Source organism: Chaetodon auriga, chromosome 14, assembly GCF_051107435.1.
Source record: "Chaetodon auriga isolate fChaAug3 chromosome 14, fChaAug3.hap1, whole genome shotgun sequence".
NCBI lineage: Eukaryota > Metazoa > Chordata > Actinopteri > Chaetodontiformes > Chaetodontidae > Chaetodon > Chaetodon auriga.
In genome coordinates this window covers 5,140,333-5,164,966 of record NC_135087.1, presented here as the reverse complement: position 1 = coordinate 5,164,966, position 24,634 = coordinate 5,140,333, and the positions used below count along the sequence as shown (strand labels likewise).

The window sequence follows — 24,634 nt, the reverse complement described above, 5'->3', positions numbered from 1 at the left end:
CAATCGGCGGAGTTCTTATTTTCAAATCGTATCGTCAGATCACATTATGTGTTGCAGTCTGTCAGGCACAGAGGGAGATGTTACCAAATCAAAGTGTAACTGCAGCATCTCTGACTCTGCTAAGACGGCTCCTTAAAATGCCTCTCAGACTCATTAAACACTCTTAAACTGTCGTTCATTCTGAACTTTCATAATTAACATGTCCGCTGAAAACTCAGGAAACTAATTATACACAACTAATGATCTCCTGTTCCTCACCAAAAGACTGGGTGAACGGGGCATGGGGGCGAAATTAAGTATTTGCAAACCATATCATCAAATCATGCTGAAAAAGCCTGAGAGAGAGAGAGGCTGACAAATCAAAGGAGCGCTGAAGATTGTGATGCTGCCACTGACTCAAAATGCAGCATATTTTCAGGACATGCCCCATCTCTTCTGCGATCATTAAAACACAAACTCCAGCAAACTAATGATGACTTTAAGCGATGGTACCAGAATGCCCAGGCTGGTGGAGTAGAAGGGCGACGTGAAATCGATGACTCTGCTCCTGGCAGAGTTGATGGAGAAAGAGGTGACAGCCATGTCAGCGGTTCCGCTCAGCAGGTCCCCGACCAGCCCCGTCCAGCGTCCTGTCCCACTCAATGCGCCGTACTTCCCGTCTCCCACGATATAAAGGTCAAAGGTAAAACCCATGTCCTCTGCCAGCTTCTCCAACAAGTCGATGCAGTACCCGTAGCAGCACTTCCTCAGGTCCTCCGGCAGGTCTGACGGGAAAGAAGTGATGATGATGTGAAATTTATCCTCTCGGATATTCATATATGTGCTTTGGAAGTGCAGGGGTTGCACCTCTGGGAATTTGTCCACAACTATGGATCATAGAAAATGTTCATGGATCCTCAAAGAACATTTATGCTCAAGCGTTTTTAATGAAGCTGGGCTTGGAATACGTTTAATCACATTAAACCTGGGCTGGAAAAATGTAAGAACGCTGATCTACGTTTAGGGAGAGAAGACTTGGCAAGACTGACACACTATATAATACACATTTTTACACTCTTTGCCATTTTTGCCATTTCCATTTTTCTGGCAAACCATTTTTTTTGCAAACTCAGTCAAAATTCAGCATTATGCCAATTACTCCTGAAACTTGGCACAAGTCTCTGCGCTACCTCTGCCCACGCAGAAGACAGAATTCTGTCATCAGGTATTTTATAATTACTGTTTGGGTTTGTTCTACTATTAAAGACGACACCACAACAGTAATTTTACAGTTCTGCCTATAGCTCTTGAAACACTGGCTACCAAGTAAAAAATCCTGTTAGCAGTCTTCCATTGGCCATCTGCTGCAAGAAAGTTTAGATTTTTCTGCCATACAGTTGATTGTGTATATAGCTGGCTGATAGTCTTTTTACTCAGAGACATAGTGCCTGTATTATTTTTGACACGTTAGTCCTGATTTCTTATTGATTTATCACTTTTAAGCCTCTTCATTCATGAAACAGAGATCTAGCTGTAGAGACGAGTCCTTGACACCGCACCAGGTACATCTTTGAACTGGACTGACCAGCCATGATCCCTTATTGATTTTACTTCGAAAATCCACCTCAGGTTGAGGAGGAGCAGTGGAGATGTGGCCAGAGACATAGCGATGAGATCTAAGCCAAGAGATCTGAGAGTTTACATAAGAGGAGCTTTGAGTTTTCAGAAATTAGAACTCACGCATGTCTTTCCAGAAGTTAAAATGTTTTTAACAGGAGCTCTAAGGCATATCAGTGCTTCCCCGCTGCAGTATTTAAAGGACAAATGCAAGACAAAACTCACCATTGCCATCCCATTCTGTAGCTGAAGTGTTTGGGTTGTGCAGCTGGTTGAAGAGGCTCTGGATTATGTCGGATCTGTTGGTTCTGGGGTCCAGACAGAGCTGACCGGCTGGACATAAGCCATCTTCATCCACCTCCCGTGTGAAGACGAACGGGTGTTCCACCAGTGTCACCACCCGCAGGCGGTGCCCCTCAACGGAAAGTCCCGGCCTCCATCGTCCTCCAACGTTACTGTCCCCCTGGCCATCTCCTCCCCTCACCCCAGCTCCAAGACCTTGTCCCTGGCTGCTCCTGAACCCTCCCACCAGTCCCAGGACCCCCCCTTCTAACTCCAGCCTGCCCCGGGTCCACTGGCCTACAGTCACCCAGGCCGGCTGGCCGAGAGCGCCCCTCTTCAGGCTCCACACGTGGAACAGCTGGGAGGCGAAGACCCGGGAGAGGCCTGCATCCACCTGGATCAGGCCTGTGGCCCCGGTGAAGGTAGTATTGGAGAGAAACCTCAAGGGACAGAAAGAGACAATAAGTGAGACAGCAAAATTGGGAAAAAAATTGAAGATCCATGCTGTGTTATTGCGGTTCAGAAATGCGGTGCACAGTAATGCACAACACTGACCAGATGAAAAAATAAAAAAACTGGGGAAAAAGCAAGGAAAAAGTTACAGAAGATGGTGCAGACAGGCATGGTCTGGTTGTGGAGCTTTTGCAAGTCTAGTCTCAGATGGGTAATTGCATCTCCCAGAAAGTCATAATTAAAAGTTAATGCAGTGCAGTGAGGGTCTCCTCCTATCTGCCAGTCCATACAGACAGTCATTGCTATTCGTCTCACTCGCCTGGCAGCCCCGCATTGGTCTTTACGGCGGAATACATTAAGAAGAGCAATCCCCCTTCGCACATAAATCTGCTCTGGCCTCTTGAACCATACAGGGATTGTTAGCACATGTCTTAGCATTTGATCATGTGGACGGCGACAGGTGATGTCTCAACGTGAGGCCATACAAGTACTGTTTGATCATGTCTTGATTAGTGGGGGACTGTCAGGAGGTCACTGGAAATAGTAGGGGAGGTTGTTTAAATGTTAAAGCATGCAGGGATCACTGCATTCGGTACGGGTGTTGAACCGTGCAGTGACTGTCGATTACGTCTTGGTCAAGGCTAGAAATGGCAAGTTTTCCTTCCTGTTAATGGAAAAGGTGGGTAAAGCTGGAGCCCTTTCCACGAGCAGAACAACAGCTTTTCCCTCATGCTCTTTGTTTTATTCTCTTTTCCTTTGCTCCCTCTCTCTCTCATCTTCCAGGTTATATGCTGAACTGGTGAGCACGTAATGTAACTACTGCTGGAGAACTCCATTAAAAATGGGATATGCAAAGAAAAAATGAAAAAAATGAATTGATCATGAGGGTCATTAACCTCACCTCCAAGCCCGGCCTGGATTAAAGCCTGTCTGCACCACGTAGAAAATGATACAACATCACAATCTATGCAAGGTTTTGTGTATTCTGCTTGTGTTTCTCATAGCCCTTCTTCTCCACATTGTAATTTACCTCAACAGCACAATATCAATTTATAAACCCATTCCTGGCACCATAATTCTCAAGAGCCGGATTAGAAATGCCTCTGATTTGAAAGTCATTCCCATCCCATTCCACGTTAACTTATGTTTCCTCATCAGTGGCTCCCTCTGTCTCTGTGACCATAAAGCGGAAGTGCTAGCCTCGCCTTGAGCTGAAATCACTCATGGTAATAGTGTGGCTGAATCATCACATCCCCCAGACAGCAGATTCATCAAACCAATCCACTGCAGACTCATATACTATAACTGTAGTGGCTGTGGCCGTCCACAGAAAAATTAACCATAGGCTTCACTTCACATCTCTTATCTGAGCAGAGACGTTTAAAGCCCCGTTTCCCGCAGTTTGTGACATCTTTGGATTCACGCCCGGAGATAAAAACATGAGATATGAGCGTGCGATGAGACAGGGATAAGAGCAGGGATGTGAAACGTGCAGCACACTTTCAAGCAGAGTCACCTTTCAGTTACAGGTTGTGCAGCGTTTTGCCAGAGGCTGCATTTAAAGGATGACTGTGGATGTCAAAGCAGGTTGATAAGTCAGCCGGTGGTGTCAGAGAGGGATGGCTTCCTCTCACTAACACCTGCCCCGGTTTATGCACTCAGAGAGTGAATGCCAGAGTGGCCCGTAAATGATGACTCTATAAGAGAGTCCCAGGCATGTGTCTCACTCCCTTATCACTCCATCTCCTTTAGTTTGGAGGAAAGTTTACTCCCTCTGTCTTTGTCTGTCTGGGATGATACGAGGCTTGCTTGTTTCAGTGGTTTTAATCTCTTCAGGCGAGATGGAATCAGCGTGGCAGCTGTGTCGAGTGAGATGGCACTGACTGGCAGATCTCACTCCGATAACAACAACCCTCTATCAATTTCTCCCCCTTTGTCACATCCTTTCCCACACGAGTTTCTTCTTCCTTTTCTTTGACTTGATTTCTATTTTCCTTCAGCTGTTTCCTACTTCCCCTGTCTTTCATCCCGTCGACTTTCTCCTTTCTCTCTAATGTATTTTTGGGAATAAGCACCCAGGGATTCTTTGATTCTGGACATTCGGAAGAACTACATCAAAAGTGGTTAGTTTGTCATATCTTTACCCCGCTCCGCTGCTTTGAATCAGAAACAGTAATACTGTGCAGCTCCTGCCCTCCCTCACACCTTCCTCCGTTGCTTATATCTCCAGACATCCTCGCTCCCTCCCTGCCTTCCTCGCTCCGTCCCTTGGGCATTGAGCTGTTAATTGCCTTTTCCATGTGGAAGACTCTCACTTCCTACAGCTTTGTTAGGGCTCTCTGGAGCAATGGCATGTCTGTTGCAGGGGAGGGATAAGAATCAGGGAGTACACTGGAGGGCATAGGGTCTACCTGGACGGGTTTGAATGGTGCGATAGAACGACCTTTTTTATCAGTCTGTCACAGGCCAGAAACAAAGGTCACTGACACTATATTGTGGAGGACTCTATTATGAATAACCTATTCTGATAGTCGAGACTCTGTCCTAATTGGCCCTCCATAGAAAGATAGTGACTTTCCCTGGTGTCTGGATGAAGTTTGAGTCAGGTTAAAAGCACTACTTCTTGTTTAAGTATAACAAGACTAACTCTGATCACCAAAGTTGTTTGGCTTCATCCAGAGTGGAACCTGGCAAACTAATTTCACGGCCATCCAGCCAAGGCTTTTCACTTGAAAACACCTAAAATGTCAACCTCGTGGTGGCACTAGAGGGACAGACAGTGGATTACCAAATAATAGGCTTCATCCTCTGAGGACCATTAATGTCTGTGGAAAATTCAAAATCAATAGCTGCTGAGATATTTCAGTCTGGTGGACGAACTAACAGACAGTCATGGCTATCCATAGAGTCTGCCTGCTAGCATGGCTAAAACTGAGCAATTTAATCACATTAAACCTAATAAACTTGCTTTAACTCTAATAATGAATGTCCAGTAGTGCTGCTTTGTGACTCCCGCTGCACTTGTTTCAGCCTGTGGCCCTCCATGCCAAATTGTTCTGGCATCCCAAGGCTCAACTAAACTGCAGAAGGAGGGAACACTGTGGGAATCCAGCTTGTGATTATGTGGGTGGTGTTGATGATCACTCTCAGCTGGCAGGCACCTTGTGAGTTCAATATGTGCTGTGGGCCCAGCTCAAACCACAAATCCTTCTCTCACCAGAACCGCATGACCGTAGAAGTTGGATACATGCTGTTTTATCCATTGCACCATTTGAAAAATATTCACGTCAACTGGCAGAGCAGAGATGTTTAACTCTGGAGCGAGTTTATGGCGCAGGGCTTCAGTGCATCACTCAGTATCAGCCACATATGGCTTAAGAGGGGCTGTAATGTATGTCTTTTTTTTTTTTTGCTGTGTGCAAACCTGTAAATGAAAGTATTTATGGTTTAATACGTATTTCAAAGTGCTTTTTTTCTTGTATGCATGTCTTATCACAAACCACACCTTGACAGAGCCCGTGAGAGCCGTTAGAGCCCCTTTTAAACGCTGCAGGGATCGAAGTGGCAGCAACGGCGAAGACAAACAGACAAAACTCTCTGGTGTCAGCCTGTGAATCTGTATGCCATAAAGACCCCCCTACCCCACCCCCTGTATGACAGCCCTATTCAGAAGGCACCACCCCTGTGGTGCAGAGGACAGACAAGGGCAGCAACCAGAGCGTAGAGTACCACAAGTGGGGCAAGCGACTCCTCGCAAAAAATGCCAGAGTGTCACTCAGAAAGCTAACGAGCTTACAGACATTTACTGCTATGACCAGAGGAATTCAACTGCAGTTTGTCACTTTCTTCCATAAATCGCTTGAGGATTAAAATGTGTACACTTTTGGGAGCCTGGCTAAGAATTTGTAAGTGACCAGGAGTCATTAAAAAAACTGGTTGGCCCATTGGCTGCAGGCGTAATAGAGACTTTTGGAGGTTCAGCCCTGACCAGCCACTACTAATCCTACGTACCCTAAAGCAATATATTTAATTTTTGGAAAAGGTGTCAGTTCCTCTGTCGTCCTCTCTACTGAGGTTTTCTTGAACAAATCTGTACCAGCTGCAGGGTAATGCTCCAGAACTGACCTTGCTGCTGACCTTTAGCAACGCGCCACAAAGTGAATTCTGTTCTGTGTTAATTTGCTTTTTGTTGGTTCAACCAAATAAACAAACACATCAATCAAAGTCCAAACTAGTGTTGGCAGTAAAGTCTGTGGCAGATATCTTAAGCTAGCTCTGAGTGGAGGCTGGTTAGCCACGCAGAAAGTGAACGTTAGCTTAAGGCTAACCTTAGCTCAGAAGTGATCAGACTGTAAAAAACTTTCACAGCACGCAGGAACACCTCTAACCTCCTGTTTCGTATCGTGACATGCAGTAACGTACAAAGGCATATTGTAAATTGGGGCATTGGTAAAATAGACAGAAAACAGAATTGGGTTGACTGACCCTTTTAATCTGTGTGTGTATATAGTGCATGTGTGCATATACCTGGCCAGGTATTGTCCTGAAGAGGGCAGCTCATGTCGGTTTGGTTTGTCATAACAATTCACCATGTTCTGAATCAGTGCCAAGTCCGGCCTCACCATGGTGGCCGCAGTGACTGCACGGCCGATCAACTGCAATGCATCCCGGATGTAGAAGCTGATTGGCTTGCGGCCGACCTCCCCGTAGGCCAACAGTCCGAGGGGACCTCCTAAAGTGTGGAGCGAATCTGGAGACAAGGGATATCCCATGATCCACTGCAGTGCTGGGAGCGATGGAGCCAGGCGCTGAGCGGCTCGCAGGACAGAGGAGACGCACTCGGGGTCAGAGCCCAGGAGGAGAACAGAGGAGATGGGAGAGGGGGAGCGCAGGAAACGGGTGGAGAGGATCTTCAAAGCCTCCTCTTCCCTCTGATCCTCCCTCCTCTCCTCGCTGGTCTCCACTCTTTTATCCCCGCTGCTGGAGATGCGGGTCAGGTTGATGATATCCCACAAGTGCCAGGTAGAACCGCTGTGAGTCTGCAGGTGAGACAGCAACCCATCACCCCCTTCCTCCCACCCGGGGCAGACCACCGCTGCGCCTCCCCAGCTCCCTTCCCCTCGGCTTCCCCTGTCTCTGTCGCCGTCTTTCCCCTGCAGGACCGCCAGCAGCAGGCTGCCCAGGGTGGATGGAGGCACACGGGCCGACATCTGCAGGTGGAATCGGTTCTATCAGAGAGGAGAAGATGAGAGTATAAAGAATGAAAAAAGAAAAAGAGAGACAAAACAGAGATGTAAGAAAGTTCGGGGGCAACACAAAAGTGAAATAATGGAGGAGCGAACAAAAAGGGAGAGAAGAAAGGGAGGGGAGAAAAGAGAAAACATGATCAAAACAGAGATAAATGGATATAGCCAAACGCCAAAATTTCGGGGCTGAATAACACACAATCACATTAAACGCAGCTTTCATGAGCGCCACAGCACTGCAAAACAATCCCTGTTGCTGCAGTAATTCACCACAACACTGATCAGAAACAATCAGTCACATTTGTTCATTATCTCTCACTCTGGATGAGAGGAGTCGCGCTGATACAAACAAGGAGTCAATGATTCGCATCTAATCTGCAACATCACAGTTGGCTTGGCAAGACAACAGTAGCATCCACAGTTCATCCAGAAGCCTGCGTTTCCAAACCCCACTGAAAACACTGGCTTGTTTCATACTGTTCCAAAATGGATAACACTGTTGTCCTTGAATGCAGCTCACAGATGGACCTTCCCCCTCCTTCCTTTGGGGCTTCTATCCATTTTTCATCCTATCAGCGCTCCAGGCAAGGTTGAGGGGGGAGACTGCTTTTGTATGGACGGCCCAAAGTTTCCCATAACATAACTTAAGATTTGCACCAACTCACTGAACTGAGATGATAGGTATGCATTACACATTATGCTCGTAAACACCCTCTGGCACAAATGCATTCACATTTTCAGCATTTTTGTAACATATGCAGAAGTGCGTGTGCACCCACACCAAGACCCACACATACGGTGCTTAATTAAATTTGTACGTATACTGTAAATGCATGCAGGTACATACAGCCTGCACAGAGAAACTTCACACACATCTGTCTGATAGATGATATCTGAACCCAACTGCAACCTCCACACTTTCATTCAAATGGAAATATCCCACCCGGGAGTACAAGCTAAACAGAGGAGCCTAAAGTCCTTGAATCCCACAAGAGAGTAAGAAAAAATGTTTGACTGAAGTCTGCAAAGACGTGGATGAATTGCTGGAGCGTATGTATTCATCCTCCTGGGAGAGGCTGGGAGCGTGCGTGAGGGGACACGTGAAGATAGGCCTCTTCGTTTGAACTCAATGGGGGGCCAAAAAGATGGCGGAGGTAACGGGAGGGTGGGGGCCGTTGGCGAGACAGCAGCAGCTGGCACAGAGGAATAGAGATAGGAAGGCGGTACCAACTACAGGTGTGAGCATTATTCAGCATAATACCACCAGGCATGAAGCTAACATCGTGCATATTTTGTCAAAGAACTCAGAGAGCCCGAAATGTGACGATAAAGGATCAAAACAGAGCCTCGAGGCAGCTGGAGGAATTAGTATGTAAATCTATATCTGCTCTCATTCGAAGTTGTTCTGGGTAAGATCCATCTATGTCATCCATCCTTTAAATGTGACGGCGTGGCTAAATGTTAATGTATGTGCTGTGATATGTTGCTGCATAAATCACACTAAAATGTCAAAAGCTAAATAAATATTGTCCAAACCGTATCATGCACAGAAAGCTTGTGAATTACGCTCCCAGTGAACACAGCTTGTTAGAAAACCAGACAAGGAATCTCACTAAATATATATCATTGTCAAATTAATTGCAGTAACGATCGTCTGTGGTACATCCCACAGCTGCATCGGCTGTTTCCTACCAGCATTTTTTTGATTATTTCTCTTGGCTCGACAATTATGGCTAACTTCTAATTTGCTTGACTTTTTGAGAGATTCGTTTCCAATGTCATTTACATTTGAGGCGTTTAGCCGGCTCTCTTATCCAGAGTGACTCACAATGAGCACGACAGTAGAATTACTTCAAGAGCGAGGACGTGAGAATAATGACAAGAGCTAACCGGAGCATTAGAGGAGCTGCATTTGTAGTTGCTCCTGTTAGGACGGAAAGCAAATTAGGGTGGATGGAGGACGCAGATGTGAGATGAGCTGAGATGTGATACGAGGTGATATGAACCTTTTTGTGAAGACACGATTTCTGGCCCATAAGATCATGGGGAGCAGCAGCTGTGGTGAGCGGTGGAAGAAGGACCCAACCGGAGTCATTGCCTATTACGACTGCACTCGCTGCTTCGCATTTGAGTGTTCTGGCACAATTAATTCTAGTGATGTATTAGAGCAATAACTCCCAAGAGAGGTTATAGGAACAAACCTGATGTACTGCGCTTTCCAAAAAAAGTTTTGTTCAAAGTAATGTACATTAACAGCAACACGAAGGAAAAAGGATCACGAAAGGAGTTTCTGCGTGAATACGAACCCTCAGCTCCGTGTTTTCGAAATATAGGAGAACATGTCAACCCTGGTGTGGTTGGGGATTGACTGTCTGCGTTCGGCTCAGCATGAGGCTCATATTAGGCGTGTTATATACTGCGTGCAGAGTCGACTATTGAGCCGCTGTTGACGTGACAGAAAGCCTACACCTGTTTGCCTACTTGTCTTGTTCTCAGAAGTGCCAGGATGTGTTTTATGGAAGCTCATTTCTGCCAACGAGATGAAAATCCTCGAAGTCATTATGAGAAATTCCCTCAAAATAATGACGTCGTATTTCAGACTAAAGTTGGTTCTTTTGCAGTTTTCTCTCTGGGGATAGTTTGATGTCCTCTAAAAGAACCAACTTCATTTTGAGATCACCTCTCATTATCTTGAATAAGCTTCTCATTATTTTGAGATGCTAGGTTATGATTTCAAGATAAGTAAGTGTGTTGAGAAGGTTTCTCATTATATTGCAATACTGAAACACACTGAATGACAAACTACTGCCACCTCATTCACTTCGGCGATGCAGCGTGGGAGTCAATGCAGAAAAAAAAAACTCTGGGTTCTCTGTCAAAAACGTTCAGCTCGGCTCTGAACGGTTGCTTGAACGCACACACTCCTGCTGGAGTACGTTGTCACAGTGGACAGGGTGTGATAGCTTTGCAGAGTGGTACAATTCGGCCTCATAGTGTCATAAACAGCCGTTCCACGTTTAGGCGTCTGATAAGCCTTCAAACACATCAATCTGTTGTTCAAACTGGACTTCCTGAGTCTTATTTCATCATCTTAGCAGTACCTTCAGGAACACACACCCATCAATGCAGCCCATTGAAACGAAGGGCTGTTTTTGGTTTGAATGCCTGCTTAAGCCAAGTATCCCCAGACTCTTTCATATGGACCAATCGCAAGCAACAGAACTTGAACAGGACACCTTTGACTGCTGTTTGGACTCAGCGGGTCACGTCTTGAGCCGGCCACCGATGCCAACTCACGGTGAGCCCCAAACAGCCTCCTGCCAGCCAGCCCCTGTTTCTTTCCTTTAATCGCGTCTCTCTCCTTTCACGCACTTCATGTTCTTAAGACCACTCATTCTCAAAACGGGCTGAAACGATCTTTCATCAAACCATGACAAAATCCTACATGCAGCGTCTTGAAGTATTTCAGTACATCAAAAACAATGAAATCCCTGCTAGTCAACACTCCAGCCAAATCCAGCATGTTTTAAAAACAAGCTGGCAGAATTAGCGTTTATCCCTGACGTGCCAGATATAATGTATGCATATGTAACATCTGCCTATATGTCTGCATACTTGCCTGAATGCTTAAGACAGATCTTCAAGTCCACTGGGGCTGTCTGCATGAATTTGTGTTTGTTTTTGACATCTTTCGCCTTGGGTCAGGGCCAACTTTGTTGTTGCCGTTATCGGACATTTGAATTTAAAATGTCATTTTTTTTTGCAGACCTTAGGGAACCTGAGCGGAGTTTTGATCTCTAGAGGAATGCAGGCAGTATTTTTTTTTTTTATGATGTCACAGTCTAGACAAGATAAAAGGGAGCTGTGCTGTCTGGAACTGGAAAGTTTGCCGACTGTTGGCAACAAAAACACAGGAGCATGCCTGTGTGTGCAGTGTGCAGATACCTGCTGTACACAAACAGGCTTGATCCCATCAGCCGCGGTGTTGTCTGAGCCCAGCTCCACTGCTCGGGTCAATCCAGAGCCAGGTTGATGTCTTTCTAAAGTACACAGGTCTTTTTCAGGCTTGGTTAGGAATGTTATAGATGTTCTTTCTAAGCGGCTACACATTTTCAATCTGTAAGGACCTCCAGGGTGTGTATTTGTGTGTACATTTCAGTGTGTACGCTCTTATCTTTTTTTTTCTATTCTCAGGTAAAAGCTCCATCCCCAAGCATGAGGTTAAAAAGACTCTGAACTAAGGATGCAAGATAAGCACAGCTATAAGGAATGTCAGCATTATTCTGGTATAAAATATAAAATCCATACCCCTTCTCACACACCTGCAAATTATGAGCCTTGAACAGAACCTCTGCCTCTCCTAAACAAATCCTGGGTGCTGTCTGATGTGTTCGCCCGAAGATTTCCAGGTTTTGAAATGCACCGCATGTGCACAAATGCATGCAACGAAACCCCTGCACACTGACAGCAGCGGATAGGCACAGACAAACAAGCACACACGGGCACCAGTGCAAGAGCACACAGATACAGTACAAACACACCGCGGTGTGAATACTCGAGCATAAACCCACAGGGATCTTTGGGCAATGTGGAGTAAGCAAACCGACAGGAGTGCGTTGAATCAGAACAGGAGGGAGCAGCTCCCAGTTACTCAGCTCATTCCTTATTTAGGCCTCCATAAGAAAAGCTTCAACACTTGGAAGGCGTGTAACCGAATGCACAATGCCAAAGAGAAAAAAAGATTTCCCTGTGCAAAAAAATAAATAAATAAATAAATAAAAGGAACACAGAAGAAACAGCAGCACCTGCAGTTTCAGAGCTTATTAGAAGCAAGTTGGAGCAAAAAGCAAGGAGGTGGGACTTGAGAACATCTGTGTGTGCGCGTGCGTATGTGTGTGTTGGAGGGTTTTGGTGGCTGACGGAGGCTAAAAAGGCCTAAGATGTAAGCTGAAAAAACGTGTATCTCCTCTCATCCTTCCACCACAGCTTCAGGCAAAGGATCTCTTTAACTCGCTGCAGCTTGACTTATTGCAAAAGCTCGCTGTAACCCCGCTCGGGCTTAACACCGCCCTCGTGAATGGTTTGCATCGAGCAAAGCGGCGCTGGAAAAAGCCGGGGCCTGCATTCCTGATACATCCGACGGTGCGGACCTCTGCTCGAGCCTCTGAATGGCCGCTTAGCTTCCTGTTCAGTCCAGAAACAAAGCTCATGGTCAGGGCAGCACTCCAAACAACAACACCTCAGTGAGCACATTCATATTTAACCAGCGCTGTCACCAGGTGAGCTGGCTGTATGTAGGGAGGATGGGAGATAGGGAGGGAAGCAGAGATCGGCGTGTGAATGCGAATATGTGTTTGAGATGAAAGATGGAAGAGAAATTGATAGGTGGTTTAATATCCGTATTTGTGAAAGGAGGCAAAAGGTGATGGTTTGCATCTGAATGTGTGTGCGTGCAGTGGAAAAGAGCGCGATGGTGGTGTGGATGCGTCTGGAGGAAGACAGAGAGAGATTTTCTCAGCAGGGTGCCAGTCTTTTATTTCAAACACCTGAGATGAAAACTGAACACATCATAACCTGAATGTCAGAATAAAAATGTCACAGCAGATGTGCGCTCACACACACACACACACACGCATAAAATAACCTAAATCCAACGTAAGCAATTTGATTTAACCTGCAGTGCAGAACCGCTTTCCCGTGAAAGGAGTAAAACGAGAGCAGCTAGCATCACTGCACCGCTTGCGTTCGCTCATACATAATGAATAAAGAAACTGTTGAATGCGAGTAATTTTTTCTGACTTTTTTTTTTTTCACAGTCCAAATAAACAGCAGTGACTGAATAAGGCCAGCCAGAGTTGTTTGCATAGTTAATGAAGCAACAGTGAGCAGAGCTCTTTAGGTGACCAGACGGTGGCTAACCGAGCCGTTTGCGTGCTGTTGTGTAATTGTATGCAAATAGCATTGTTTCATTTTCTTCTAATTTCCTCACGTCTCCCGGCGCTAAGTGTAATATGGGTGACTTTAATCTTACTCAGCCATGCTGCCGGGGACTGGAGCTAAGCTTGGAGGGGGAAAGAAGCTGGTGCTGGTAGACACATATGCAGCTCAGGCGCACGCGCAAAGCCACACACACACACACACACACACACACACACACACACACACACACACACACACACCAAACCGAAATAAACACACAGACCGGGGCAGCAAATTACATTTACGCGCTTACGCATGCATGAAAGTACGCCACGCACTCACACGCGCACGCGAAAATCACAACTGTGAAGTAATCAGCCACTTAACGCAGCAAATGACTATGGTTATCTAAGCATAACAGCCTGTTGGCTCAGAGAAACGGAGTGATAAGCAGTAAGATACACACTATTAGGCGCCACCACAGGACTGACCACAGATTGAAAGAGGGGCTAAATCTTGTTTCACAGTTAACAGTTGATGGAGATGGAGCCATGTCTCTCTGATTGTCACTGCTAAATTACATATGCAAATACCTTGACTCCATCCAATTCCGCCCACCACCTCCCATACAGCGATCGAGGGGGAAAGTGTGCAGGAGATTGTGGCCCGTGGGGGAGCGCGGTGAAACAGCGGGGCGAAAAGCGTAAAGCACTCTTCGAATCGTGTTTGATTAGAAGGGAATGGTTGCTCGACACTTAGGCTCTTGGTAGCTGTGACGATTTGGTGCCTGCTGGAGGTACGAGTGTGTTGAGTCCATTAAACTTAAGGACCTTGTTAGTTCCTTGGTGGTATGGTGGGTTGGGAGAGGAGGGGTTATGCAGTAACATCATAAAAACACCATTGTAGTCCTGAGCGATTGCGGGAAAAAGCCATAAAAGCTTGTCGGGCCAAGTCTCCTATTTTCCTGCAGGCTCTGAGTTTATGGGGCTCGTTCCAAATGGGAGGAAAAGCTGAGAGAAAATGGGATTCGCCCATTTTGCACACGGGCGTCAACACACAGCGAGGTGGATGTGTTCGTTGTGAGTAAAAAGGTGCATCTGCCTACACGAAGTACTTGTTTATCCCAGAGTGTCTGCGAGAGCGTCGGTGTGTGCGCGCGTGTGTGAGTGCACGCGTGTGTGAGTGCGTAAATGTGAGTGCCTGTGATTCACAAACCGTTTAATGGAATATTGTTCTCAGCATGGCTGCAAATTAATTTGAATGATCAAGACACAGAGCACACAAACATCCTTTCCCTCGAGCTGAGAACTGCCTGTCCTGCACGCACACACACACACACACACACACACACACACGCCCAGGCAAACTGATCACATACTCAAACCAGCCAAGTGCTTTGGGCTTTGTACATTACCCATGAAGACGTTTTTGTTACATTTCCAGTCGCACAGTTCAATCAACCGGCGATCCAGAGGGAATTAATGAAAGTGCACCTCGCACTATGCAAATGTTTCCCTGCTTGTCTGCGGCGTCGAGTAAATGTAGTAATCCAGTGCAGAGTGTTCGCTTTGGTGATCAGTTGACTTGTGATTTAATGAGCCTCCTCGGGGCCCTACAATGTCCTGATGTCATCAATAATGATCAGATAGTGGAAACAGCGGGGGGGACTGAATGTGCTGTTCTGGACTGGTTAGTCAGGTCTCTAGTCAGCCAATGTTAGTGCTGAGTGCACTGCTAGCATTGGTGAAGGCTGTCATCTCAGCACGCTGCATCGGCGCCTCTTTTGTCAGGAGCTCCTTTGATCCCCTCAGTTGCAGAGATACAAGCCCACAGCAGAAATATGCTGAATGGATTCATGTATCATCCTCCCCCCTACAAACAGCCTCTGGCCCCCTCACTATTTATGATCATAATAGCTGCCTTTATTTATTAAAGAGAGCGATTGTTGTCCTTGCTCTATAGACAATGTTGTTTTCTCTGCCGGAGAGAATAATATTTGTCCTTTTGGTGCGGCCCTGTGTGTGATATGAGGCGGCGTACCGAATGTGATGGTGATTGATTCCTGTGTTGAACAGTGGGGAGAGCTACAAAGGAAGGCTAATCTGAGTTATGATTGCCGCTGTAATCGCATTTTCTCCCCTGACTCATCCATCCGCTCTACAGTGGCGCATACATGCCGTATTCTGATTACGCCGCACATCTGTCAATAACGAATAACGCACAACGGAGCGGCGTCGTGTGCCTGCTCCTTCTTGATCACTTCCCGCCAGTTTTCCATCACCGCAATTTTCTAGATCATAACTCTCTCCCCGTTCTCACAGCACAGTTTTATCTTCCACTCTCGCTGACTTGCTAACCCTCTGGAGGTGGCGTCAAGCATTTGCCGTAATCATGCCATCACGCTGGGGGTAAAATAAGCTGTTCGGGGTGTTTCGGGCCTGGCGCGGAGGCTGCGAGGGCAGAAAATAGCCTCTTGCTGGCTTGTAATTCGACCATCAGGCAGCTGGACCAATGAGACGGCAACATTATTTAGTCACCGGGAGAACGATACCAACAGTTTCCCAAATACAGATGCAGAGTGGCGTGATGTCATTAACAGTCTGCCCACGGGGAGCGGAGCCGCAAACAGCAGCAACTTCGGGGCGGACACATTTATTCACAACACCCCAGCGGTGAAAGCACACCATGTCAGTAATGAGGTGTCTGGAGCGTTGGGTGTTGGGTGCAGGTCTGAATATTCGTGATATTTCATCGTCTTCGGGTGTGTGTGCGCATTTTCCCGGCGAGCCCTCAGATGTGTGACCAAACAACCTCCTAATGGAAAAGATCCCTTTTTTTTCCGACCGTGTTGAATACTGAAACTGAGACCAGACTTCCCATGAGTGAAATAATACACCTTGAGAGATGGAAGTCATTTAGGGGCAGTGTGTTTGTGCCTCTGTGTGTGTGAATGTGTGTGTGTGTGTGTGTGTGTGTGTGTGCGTGTGTGTGCGTGTGTGTGTGGCATCCAGGATGGATGGGCTTGCGGTGAGTAAATGACCTGCCTTGATTCAGCCTATCAGCTGAGCTCTCCACCCAGACTCCCTGATATCCCCTTTCATCCATCTCTATAAGAGAGAGATGACGGAGAGATGGAGAGGCAGAGGGAGAGAGACTGAGGAGATGAATATGCACAGAACGGAGTCAACGATTTTAAGTGCAAGAGGGAGCATAAAGGAGCTAATTAGAGAAGAGGGAAAAATTTGGGAGCGAAAGCGACTGAGACAGAAGAAGTGAACAAAAAGACTATTAGGCTCCAATCTGAATCTGGGGTAATACTTATGACAAACTACACCGTGTTCATGCCAGAAGTGCCTCTCTGATGTGACTGCGAGTTCCAGTCGAGCTATTTGGGGTGAGTCGATTTGGGGCACGGATGAGCGGGTTGTTTGGCCCTCTTTTGGCGATACTTGATCAAATATGCAATGCTGAACCTGCAGAAGTAGCCACTGCAGAAACGAGCAGAATATGTGGAAATGAAGAGTATCAGCCATTTGAAGAAAAAAAAAATAAAAAAGGACACTTACTGTGAAAATGATTCCCAGCATCAACGTGAGGCACATTTCAGATTAGCATCATCATAAACATGAGCCAGCTGAACACCCTTTTCTCACTAAAGTGTTTTGCTTACAGGATGAATATATAGCACTTTACAGAAAATGAAATCCATCAGAAAATGTCCTTGTGCTGTGCTGTTCTCTCACCAAGCCAATCCACTGTCCCATTACCCCACCCACCCTCAGGGGAATCGCTTTGAGATTTCTGATTTGTTCTCAGCGTCAACTTTGGTTTTTCCTAAAAAAAAAAAGGCTAGAGAAAATGGCTCAGAGAAAATAATTTCAGAGGACGGGAGCTCTGCACTAGAAAACCGGGGACAAGGACATGGATACAGATGCAGATAGAAACAGATGCAGGCAGTATGGCTGCATTGAAACCTCTGCTGCCGGGGCACCGCAGAGGGAAACTTTCCATTTTCAAAGGAAAGTTCCAATCAATTCAAGCTTCTTCTTTCAGTTTTGGACAGTCACGATACCATTGTGCTCGCCAAAGTAATTGCTGAGATCTGGGCAGACATCACTGCTAGGAAGTCAGGCGAGGACGGGTTTGGAAAGCGAGCGAGCACAATTGAAATGTCTGTGATAATCCCTCATTTCCAGGAAACGTTTCGTGACTGCATAACAATGGAAAGTACAACAGGTCAAAGCAAACCCACCGAGTCAGACTGTAAACTGCTGATGGACACTTTGGGCGATCATCTGACCATGTTCCTTTGTTTTCTCCTCCAAATAAGTTTGGCTAACCTGCCAACTTGTTTGAAACCTCTATTATCATCTGAATGCTTATTTAATGCCCCGTCAGACTCTTTTCGGTGTCAGCGATTAACTGGAACGTAACTCTGTGATTAGCGATTCCAACGACGGCCAAAAGAAGAAAACCTCCCAGGTTTCCCTTTAAGACTAAGCTCACCTTTACTGGCTCTCCCCTCCAGACACACGGGCAAACATAAGGTGTAAATCTTGTGCATCTGGGCCTGTCATTAGCTCAGTCTGCCAATAAACTGTGAATAAACTGTGCTAACGTTGTTTTAATGAATAACTTTCAAGAGAGGATGACTTAGCGGCTGCTGCAGCACTAATTCAAGATAGACGTAGACATTTCTCTATAACACCCACCGTCGTGTTGTCTATATTTAAACCCGTATTTATCCTTGGATGATTTGCTGAGCATGCATGTTCTTTTACAGCAACACATTAGTTTGTACACAGTCATGTTCAGAGAGTTGCACAGTGCAAGCACACCCCGCTAACCTTGACAGGAACAAGTGCCTTGCTCAAGGATGACACAGTGGACGTTCACGGCATGAGGATCGGGATAGCGTGCATTCACTCATATTCATTCACGTCAACATATTGTGGGATTGAAACCAATGACCTTGCTTGCCAGCTGCTTGCCCTGCGAGCTGCTACACTGTGATTATGCATCCCTCACACTATGTTTTTCATCAGAGCCCCAAACTGCATAATACAAACAACAGCACTGCAGCTGTCAAATGCAGATTTCAAAATGCAGTAAATATCTCTCAGGAGGAAAATATTTTGTCCCGTTTCCCTTCCTTGGATAATCGTAAACAGTCATATTTTTGCAGGTTGCCTGATTATTCACCCAAACAGAGGGAGGAGAACAGTTCAGTCAGGGCTTATGATGATCTCAGGGTCAAACCTCTGTAGAATACGGTTCACCTGCATGCAGAATGCTATTGTGTTAAGAAACAAGCATTACACATTCTGTTGCTGTAATAAAAAAAGTTGGCTGAATGCCTCAGTGGTTACAGATACTATCTGATAACAAAAGTATGAAATATCAGGTGTTCGCAAGCACAGTTTTAGGCGCATTTACTGTACAGCGAATCCCCGCCTGCTCAGTCACAGTTTTACAGTAAGTTGCACCAAATTCGTGCACCATCTCAATGCATAATCAGTGAACATAGCTGATGTTTTCAACGGGATAATACACTGTCGCTCTGCTCACTTAAGGAATCCATTAAATAAACAAGAGCTTTTTTTTTAAAGTGGTGTACTTAACATACACTGGGGGGATGATACAGATTAAAAAAATCACAAGTAATATTACAAGAACTTTGCACTTAACGTCGCCCCTGAGCCCTTTTTTCCTTGTAAATATGCCATTAGCCATTTTGATGACTCATCCTCCGCACAGAGGTCGAGTTGTTTGCAGCAACCTCTGCCAACCTTTAAGCCACCTTAAAAAGGCACGTGCATGGCTTTATTTACGAGACAAAGAAAAGCACCATTTCATTTCTATTCATAACAGCAGCATCAAACACACACACACACACGCACGCACGCACACACGCACGCACGCACACACACACACACACACACACACACACACACACACACACACACACACACATGCGCACTAAGATGCCTGTAGGTGAGTAGGTGAAAGGGCAGAGGTATATGTCAATACTGCGTCTTCCACACTGAACCGTCATTACATCCGCTCCTGTTCATTGGCATTTCAGTGACTGGTGCACATACGCATCATGGACAGAGCCAATTAATCCACTCTGGACAAACATGAGGTAAGGGCCTGTTTTGATCTGCTTTACACAGCACATGGCAGAGACACTGTCCTCCCAAGAAAAAAGACAGAGTCTGCTCTTTTAGCAAATGCCAGAAAAAAACCACATACATTCACATTCACGTGACAAGACCTCTAGTGGCCGCAGAGGGAGGCGGTTAGATGGGTCAACAAAACACAGGAGAGCGCTTTTTGCTTGTTATTTCCTGCAGACAGTCGGTGCTTATTTCTTTTAGCCGGAGTGATTATTGTTCCCATCTCGAACCGAATTACAGTAACTATGATGACAAGCTTTAAAGACACTCTGTGGAGTTCGATGTGCACGAACGAAAGTTATGTTTACTCTTGGTTTTACTCCATAAAACACATTGTGTGTGTGTTCTTGAGGCCTTTGTTCTTTTATTTGTTGGTGTAGTCCTACACTCACTGACCACTTCAGGAAGTGCACTTGTACAGTCTGTGTAATGTCCAGTACAACAGTCATAGTGGGTGGTGGTGTTGAACTGGACTGCATTATACTGTTTCTGATATTTTTACCACCCATTTAGATGAATGTGAGGGACAAAATATTAGAAACACTTACAGCACTTCTATATAACGCACTTCAGTACAACACCACCACCCACTATAACCTAAATAGTTATATAGAATTATTACCTTTATGACAGTGTCAACAAGAACTGAAGTCTGTAAAAGTAAAATTCATGGCAGAACTGTTGCATTTGGATGAATTACAATGCACAGGTGTACCTAATGAAGTGGCCGGTGAGTGTATATGGGTGCGTTTTTTTTGGTATGTTTTAACTGATGTTTGATCAAGAGTCTGTGCAGAGAGTCGTATTTTGAAAATTTACCAGATTCTCTACACCTTCCTGTCTGGCTCGATCTGCTCTGTGCAGATTGACACGTGATCCATCAAAAATGGACACGCTGTGCATTCCCCTAGGCGCAGAGCGAAGACACGCTTCTGGGAAGCCTCTTAAACAGAGACCAAACACGCCTGGTGGAATTGCACACATTGTCTTAAATGGCAGCAATCGGCTCCGTCACGGATGGAGCGTGGACTTTACACGCCCAGTGGAATTTAAGGGTCAATTTAACCAAACTGAGGTGTAAGTTTTTGCAACAGTGATTTGAGAACTGTTTTTTAAAGCAAAAACAAATGACTGACAGCGGCAGACTACACAAACCAGCTTCGTTATGCTTTGCCTTGAGCCACAGAAATCAACTAACTCCTCGGACAAACCTGTACCTCATTTGGTGTGTGTGCTGTTTGTTTTGCTAATTTATCAAAGCACAAATGTATTTAGAAATATGCACCATGCGAGCATAATGTCAGCTGCATGAATAACCGTATTAAAACCAGATTTTCATATAGAGGTCCTCAACAAGAAAGGGTCTGGAAACTGGCATGCACTGCTGAAGAGCACTCCAAACTAAAACCATAAAGATCTTAAAGTGGCCACTGATTTTTTGCCAAGCAGATGGCCACAAACTATGTTCCCTCCAAACACTTACCTGGAGCGTTTGCAGTCCCTGGAGGTCTGCCCCAATCATGGACTTAACTCCCATCCTCATCGAAATAATGATTCATAATTGATATTTTGGACAATAAGCATATTTTCTGATTGGATTCTGTACAGAGTCCAGATGCCTTTGCAGTTTCTCTTTACTGAGATGCTGAGTTTTGGCTGAGTTTTGCCAGATGCAGACTCTGGAGACCACAGAGTGAATGCTCTGGCAGAATCCACGTGATTGTGAGCCAGCAGGACTTTAAGACCCCCCATTTATGTACAAATGTAATCACTATACCATTGTTGGGAATATGGCCTCTTCCTTTGAGCAACAGAAAGATCACGTCACTAATCTGGCTCTCTGTTACCTCAGTTTGAGTATTAATTGCTGCATCAAATAAATGGGGCAAATCTCTGCACTAGGTCCTAATCACTTATCTGCCATTAGTGCTTACAGCCAGGGGGTGTAATTGGAGCAGCTCAGAGTTGTGGAAAATAACTTGGTGTTATCATCAACAAAGGCGCAAGGGTGGCCCACTTAGAGCGAGGCAACTATTGTCAGTCCAGAGCAAAATAAGGGGATTAGATGGCAACGTCTCTGCTGCTGGATGTTGAATGTACATGTGTGTGCGAGCGGGAAACGACGTGCCTGTACGGAAAAACACAGGTCTGTGATGTTTGTATGAGCCTATGAAAGAGCATCAACACTATGCGGAAGAGTGTGTGTTTCTGTCTTTTGTGTGTGTGCTAAGAGGCAACAGACGTATCCGGAAACAATGTCAGTCGGTGATAAGACCCAGACTCGCCTCAGAGCCAGAGACACAGTCCCTCTCTTGACAAAACCCAGTGATAACTACGGCTCTGCCGCTCAAAGCCGAGGAGCAGGAAAAGAAACGGGCGAAAAGGAGAAGGCAATAATCTTTCTGTAAATGCCAGCTCAGAGTTTAACACTCCACAAAGTCACCTCCAATTTAGATTCATAAAAAAGATTGCATGCGTCAGATCTTCTTAAGTACTGGGAGTTTTAGGAGCCAAACTTAATTTCCTTAGTTGGCAAACACCTCCGCAATGTGTGATCTTTCAATTAGAGGGAGCAGCTGTGAGTGTGTGTGATTTGTGTGCGCATGCGTGCGTGCGTGCCGTGGACGGGTCGGCGAAGTTACTGTGGTCCACAATGACGTTTGACCCTTTTATGCTCGAGCTGAATGGAAAGCAATATCCACATATCAGGGTGTCTCCCTCCCTCTGCAGCTGCATCTTTCATTCTCAAATAATGTAAAGACCTGCATTCAAAGTGTTGATTGATGTTGATTGAAACATGTAAAGGGAATCAAAGAGCAATGTCAGATGGTTTATCGGCCCAAACACACACACACACACACACACACACACACACACACACACACACACACACACACACACACACACACACACACACACACACACACAGGACTATGCAAAGTGTGCGTGTCTGCATATACGCCTGTCGACTCGCGTGCATGCCCGAGTGCGCGTCCTCTTCCACTCAGTATGCCTGAGGAGGAGCACATAATTTACAAAATATCACAGATAATCGTGTCGAGATTAACGATCTCATTTTGATTAATGCTTAATGTTTAATTAACTCAACTTTAGGTCTCCGGCTTGTCAGAGGTTCCCCTGCATAGCAAACAGGCTTTTTGCTCAGTGTCAGGTACAGCACGGGCACGGCCGTGCACGGCGGTGAGGAAGTGGGACAGATAAATTTTATATTAATCTCCTGGGATGATATTTGTGGGCTGCCAGACGCGATGAATAATTAATATTACCCATACAACATGAAGACTAACAAAATAATAAATAACACATAGCAGAATGTGTGTGTTTGCACGTACAGTAAGTTTGACAGAGTGTGTGTGTGTGTGTGTGTGTGTGTGCCTCATAGGCATATTTCTTCCTGAGCACATACGCTACAGTTTTACTGTACATGTGTGTGTGCTGCAAGTGCTGGAACGCTCTGTCTAATATGATGCATATACTATAAAAGTGTGAGCACTTCGGCGTGTGCGTCCACATGCCAAGGCAGGGGAGATTATGCCAAAACTGTGTATAGTATGCATGAGCATGTGTGAGCGCATATTATGTCGGTGATTATACGCTCCTCTTTCTATCTGAGACATTTCTTTGAAGCTTAGGCTGGTGTACAAGACAAAGTAACCATGAAATTGACACCCAATCCTGTTGGCCGGTGCACATCCACATCCAAATGAAGCACTTAAACAGTCCTGGCCACAGAATGTGAGTCTTTCTAGTAATAATTCATCAATGTAAAATCACTGCTCCTCAATATGTATTATATTTCTTAGCCAGGATATGAAAGCATACAGTGTCTAGAACATTTCCTCCCCTCCTGTCTCTCAGCACCTCCTCCTCCTGCTTCCCTCTGCCGGCTGGCATACCCTGTGCCAGTCTGATAACGTGATTTCACGCAAAAGTGAAATCCTCCTCGTGTCTGATGTATGCATCTCTCTCTCAATCCCCATCCAGCCCCAATATCCACCCCTCCTCTTCCTGCAGCCCCCCCACTACCCCACCTGACATTTGTAGGGAGGCTGCTCAAAGGGAAAGGGTGCTTTGTGGCATTGACAGGTCGATGTGTGTGTGTGTGCGTGAGAGAGAGAGAAGATGGGGGAAGAAATCAATGCCTTTGGCAGTGGTGTCCCAGTATTTAAGAGAGACAGAGCAAGAAAGAGGTGGTGAAGAAGAGAGGGGAGGGGTGTCATTGGCAGGTACGCATGTGTCTCAGAGGTAAATGGGAGCTCTGAAGGGTAGTGTTGCATTCGGGAGTGTGTTTAATATCAGATTAAGCATCTGACAGATGAGTAAGAGAGTGTGTGTGTGTGTGCGTGTGTGTGTGTGTGTGTGTAGCTACACCCCTAAGAGAGACAGAGAGAGAATGAGTTTTTGAAAGATAGCCAAGAGATAAAATGACATTTACGGATCAGAACTTCACAAGTCTTCCATTCTTGAACATCAGGCAGCTTGTCCTTTCCGTGGGACCGATCTGTCACCTCGGCTGGGCCCCTGAGCTTGGCAAAAAAAAAAAAAAAAACCCCAAAAAATGTGCAGATGGAAATGGTTGCTCTCAAGAAAAAAGGGCTTCTACAGAATAGTCGCTTCAGTCATTTATAGAAAAGCAGCATTTTTGTCCCCAAAAGGAGCCATATCAGAGGAGTTTCTCTTTTTCGGCTTGAAATTTTTCCAGGGAATATCAGCCAGCCATGCACAAGCTTTGTCATATTCACCCTACTTCACATTCACACTTTGGCACTTTCACTCCAGTCCTCTTCCATACTCCACCACTTTGCTTAAAAAGCACCTTATACTGTACTCTGCCCACATTTTCCCAGCAGCAGCCATCCAATCCAAACCTTCTCCAACCTCTGGGCTACTGCACCCACTTCTTTACGGAAGCGTGAGCAAATCGATCCACGGAGGAGT

The 24,634-nt window shown here is 45.7% G+C and overlaps 1 protein-coding gene across 1 annotated transcript in view; it reads right to left on the bottom strand.

The window, feature by feature from the left end:
* Positions 1 to 24,634, bottom strand: part of LOC143332175 (glutamate receptor ionotropic, NMDA 3B-like) — a 67,103-nt gene that overhangs the window by 23,167 nt on the left and 19,302 nt on the right. Inside the window, exons 2-4 of the mRNA XM_076749471.1 lie at positions 6,859 to 7,559; positions 1,822 to 2,318; positions 493 to 764 (exon numbers count right to left, since the gene is read on the bottom strand). Coding sequence (XP_076605586.1) covers positions 493 to 764; positions 1,822 to 2,318; positions 6,859 to 7,559 — 1,470 coding nt within the window. The remainder of the gene's footprint in view (positions 1 to 492; positions 765 to 1,821; positions 2,319 to 6,858; positions 7,560 to 24,634) is intronic.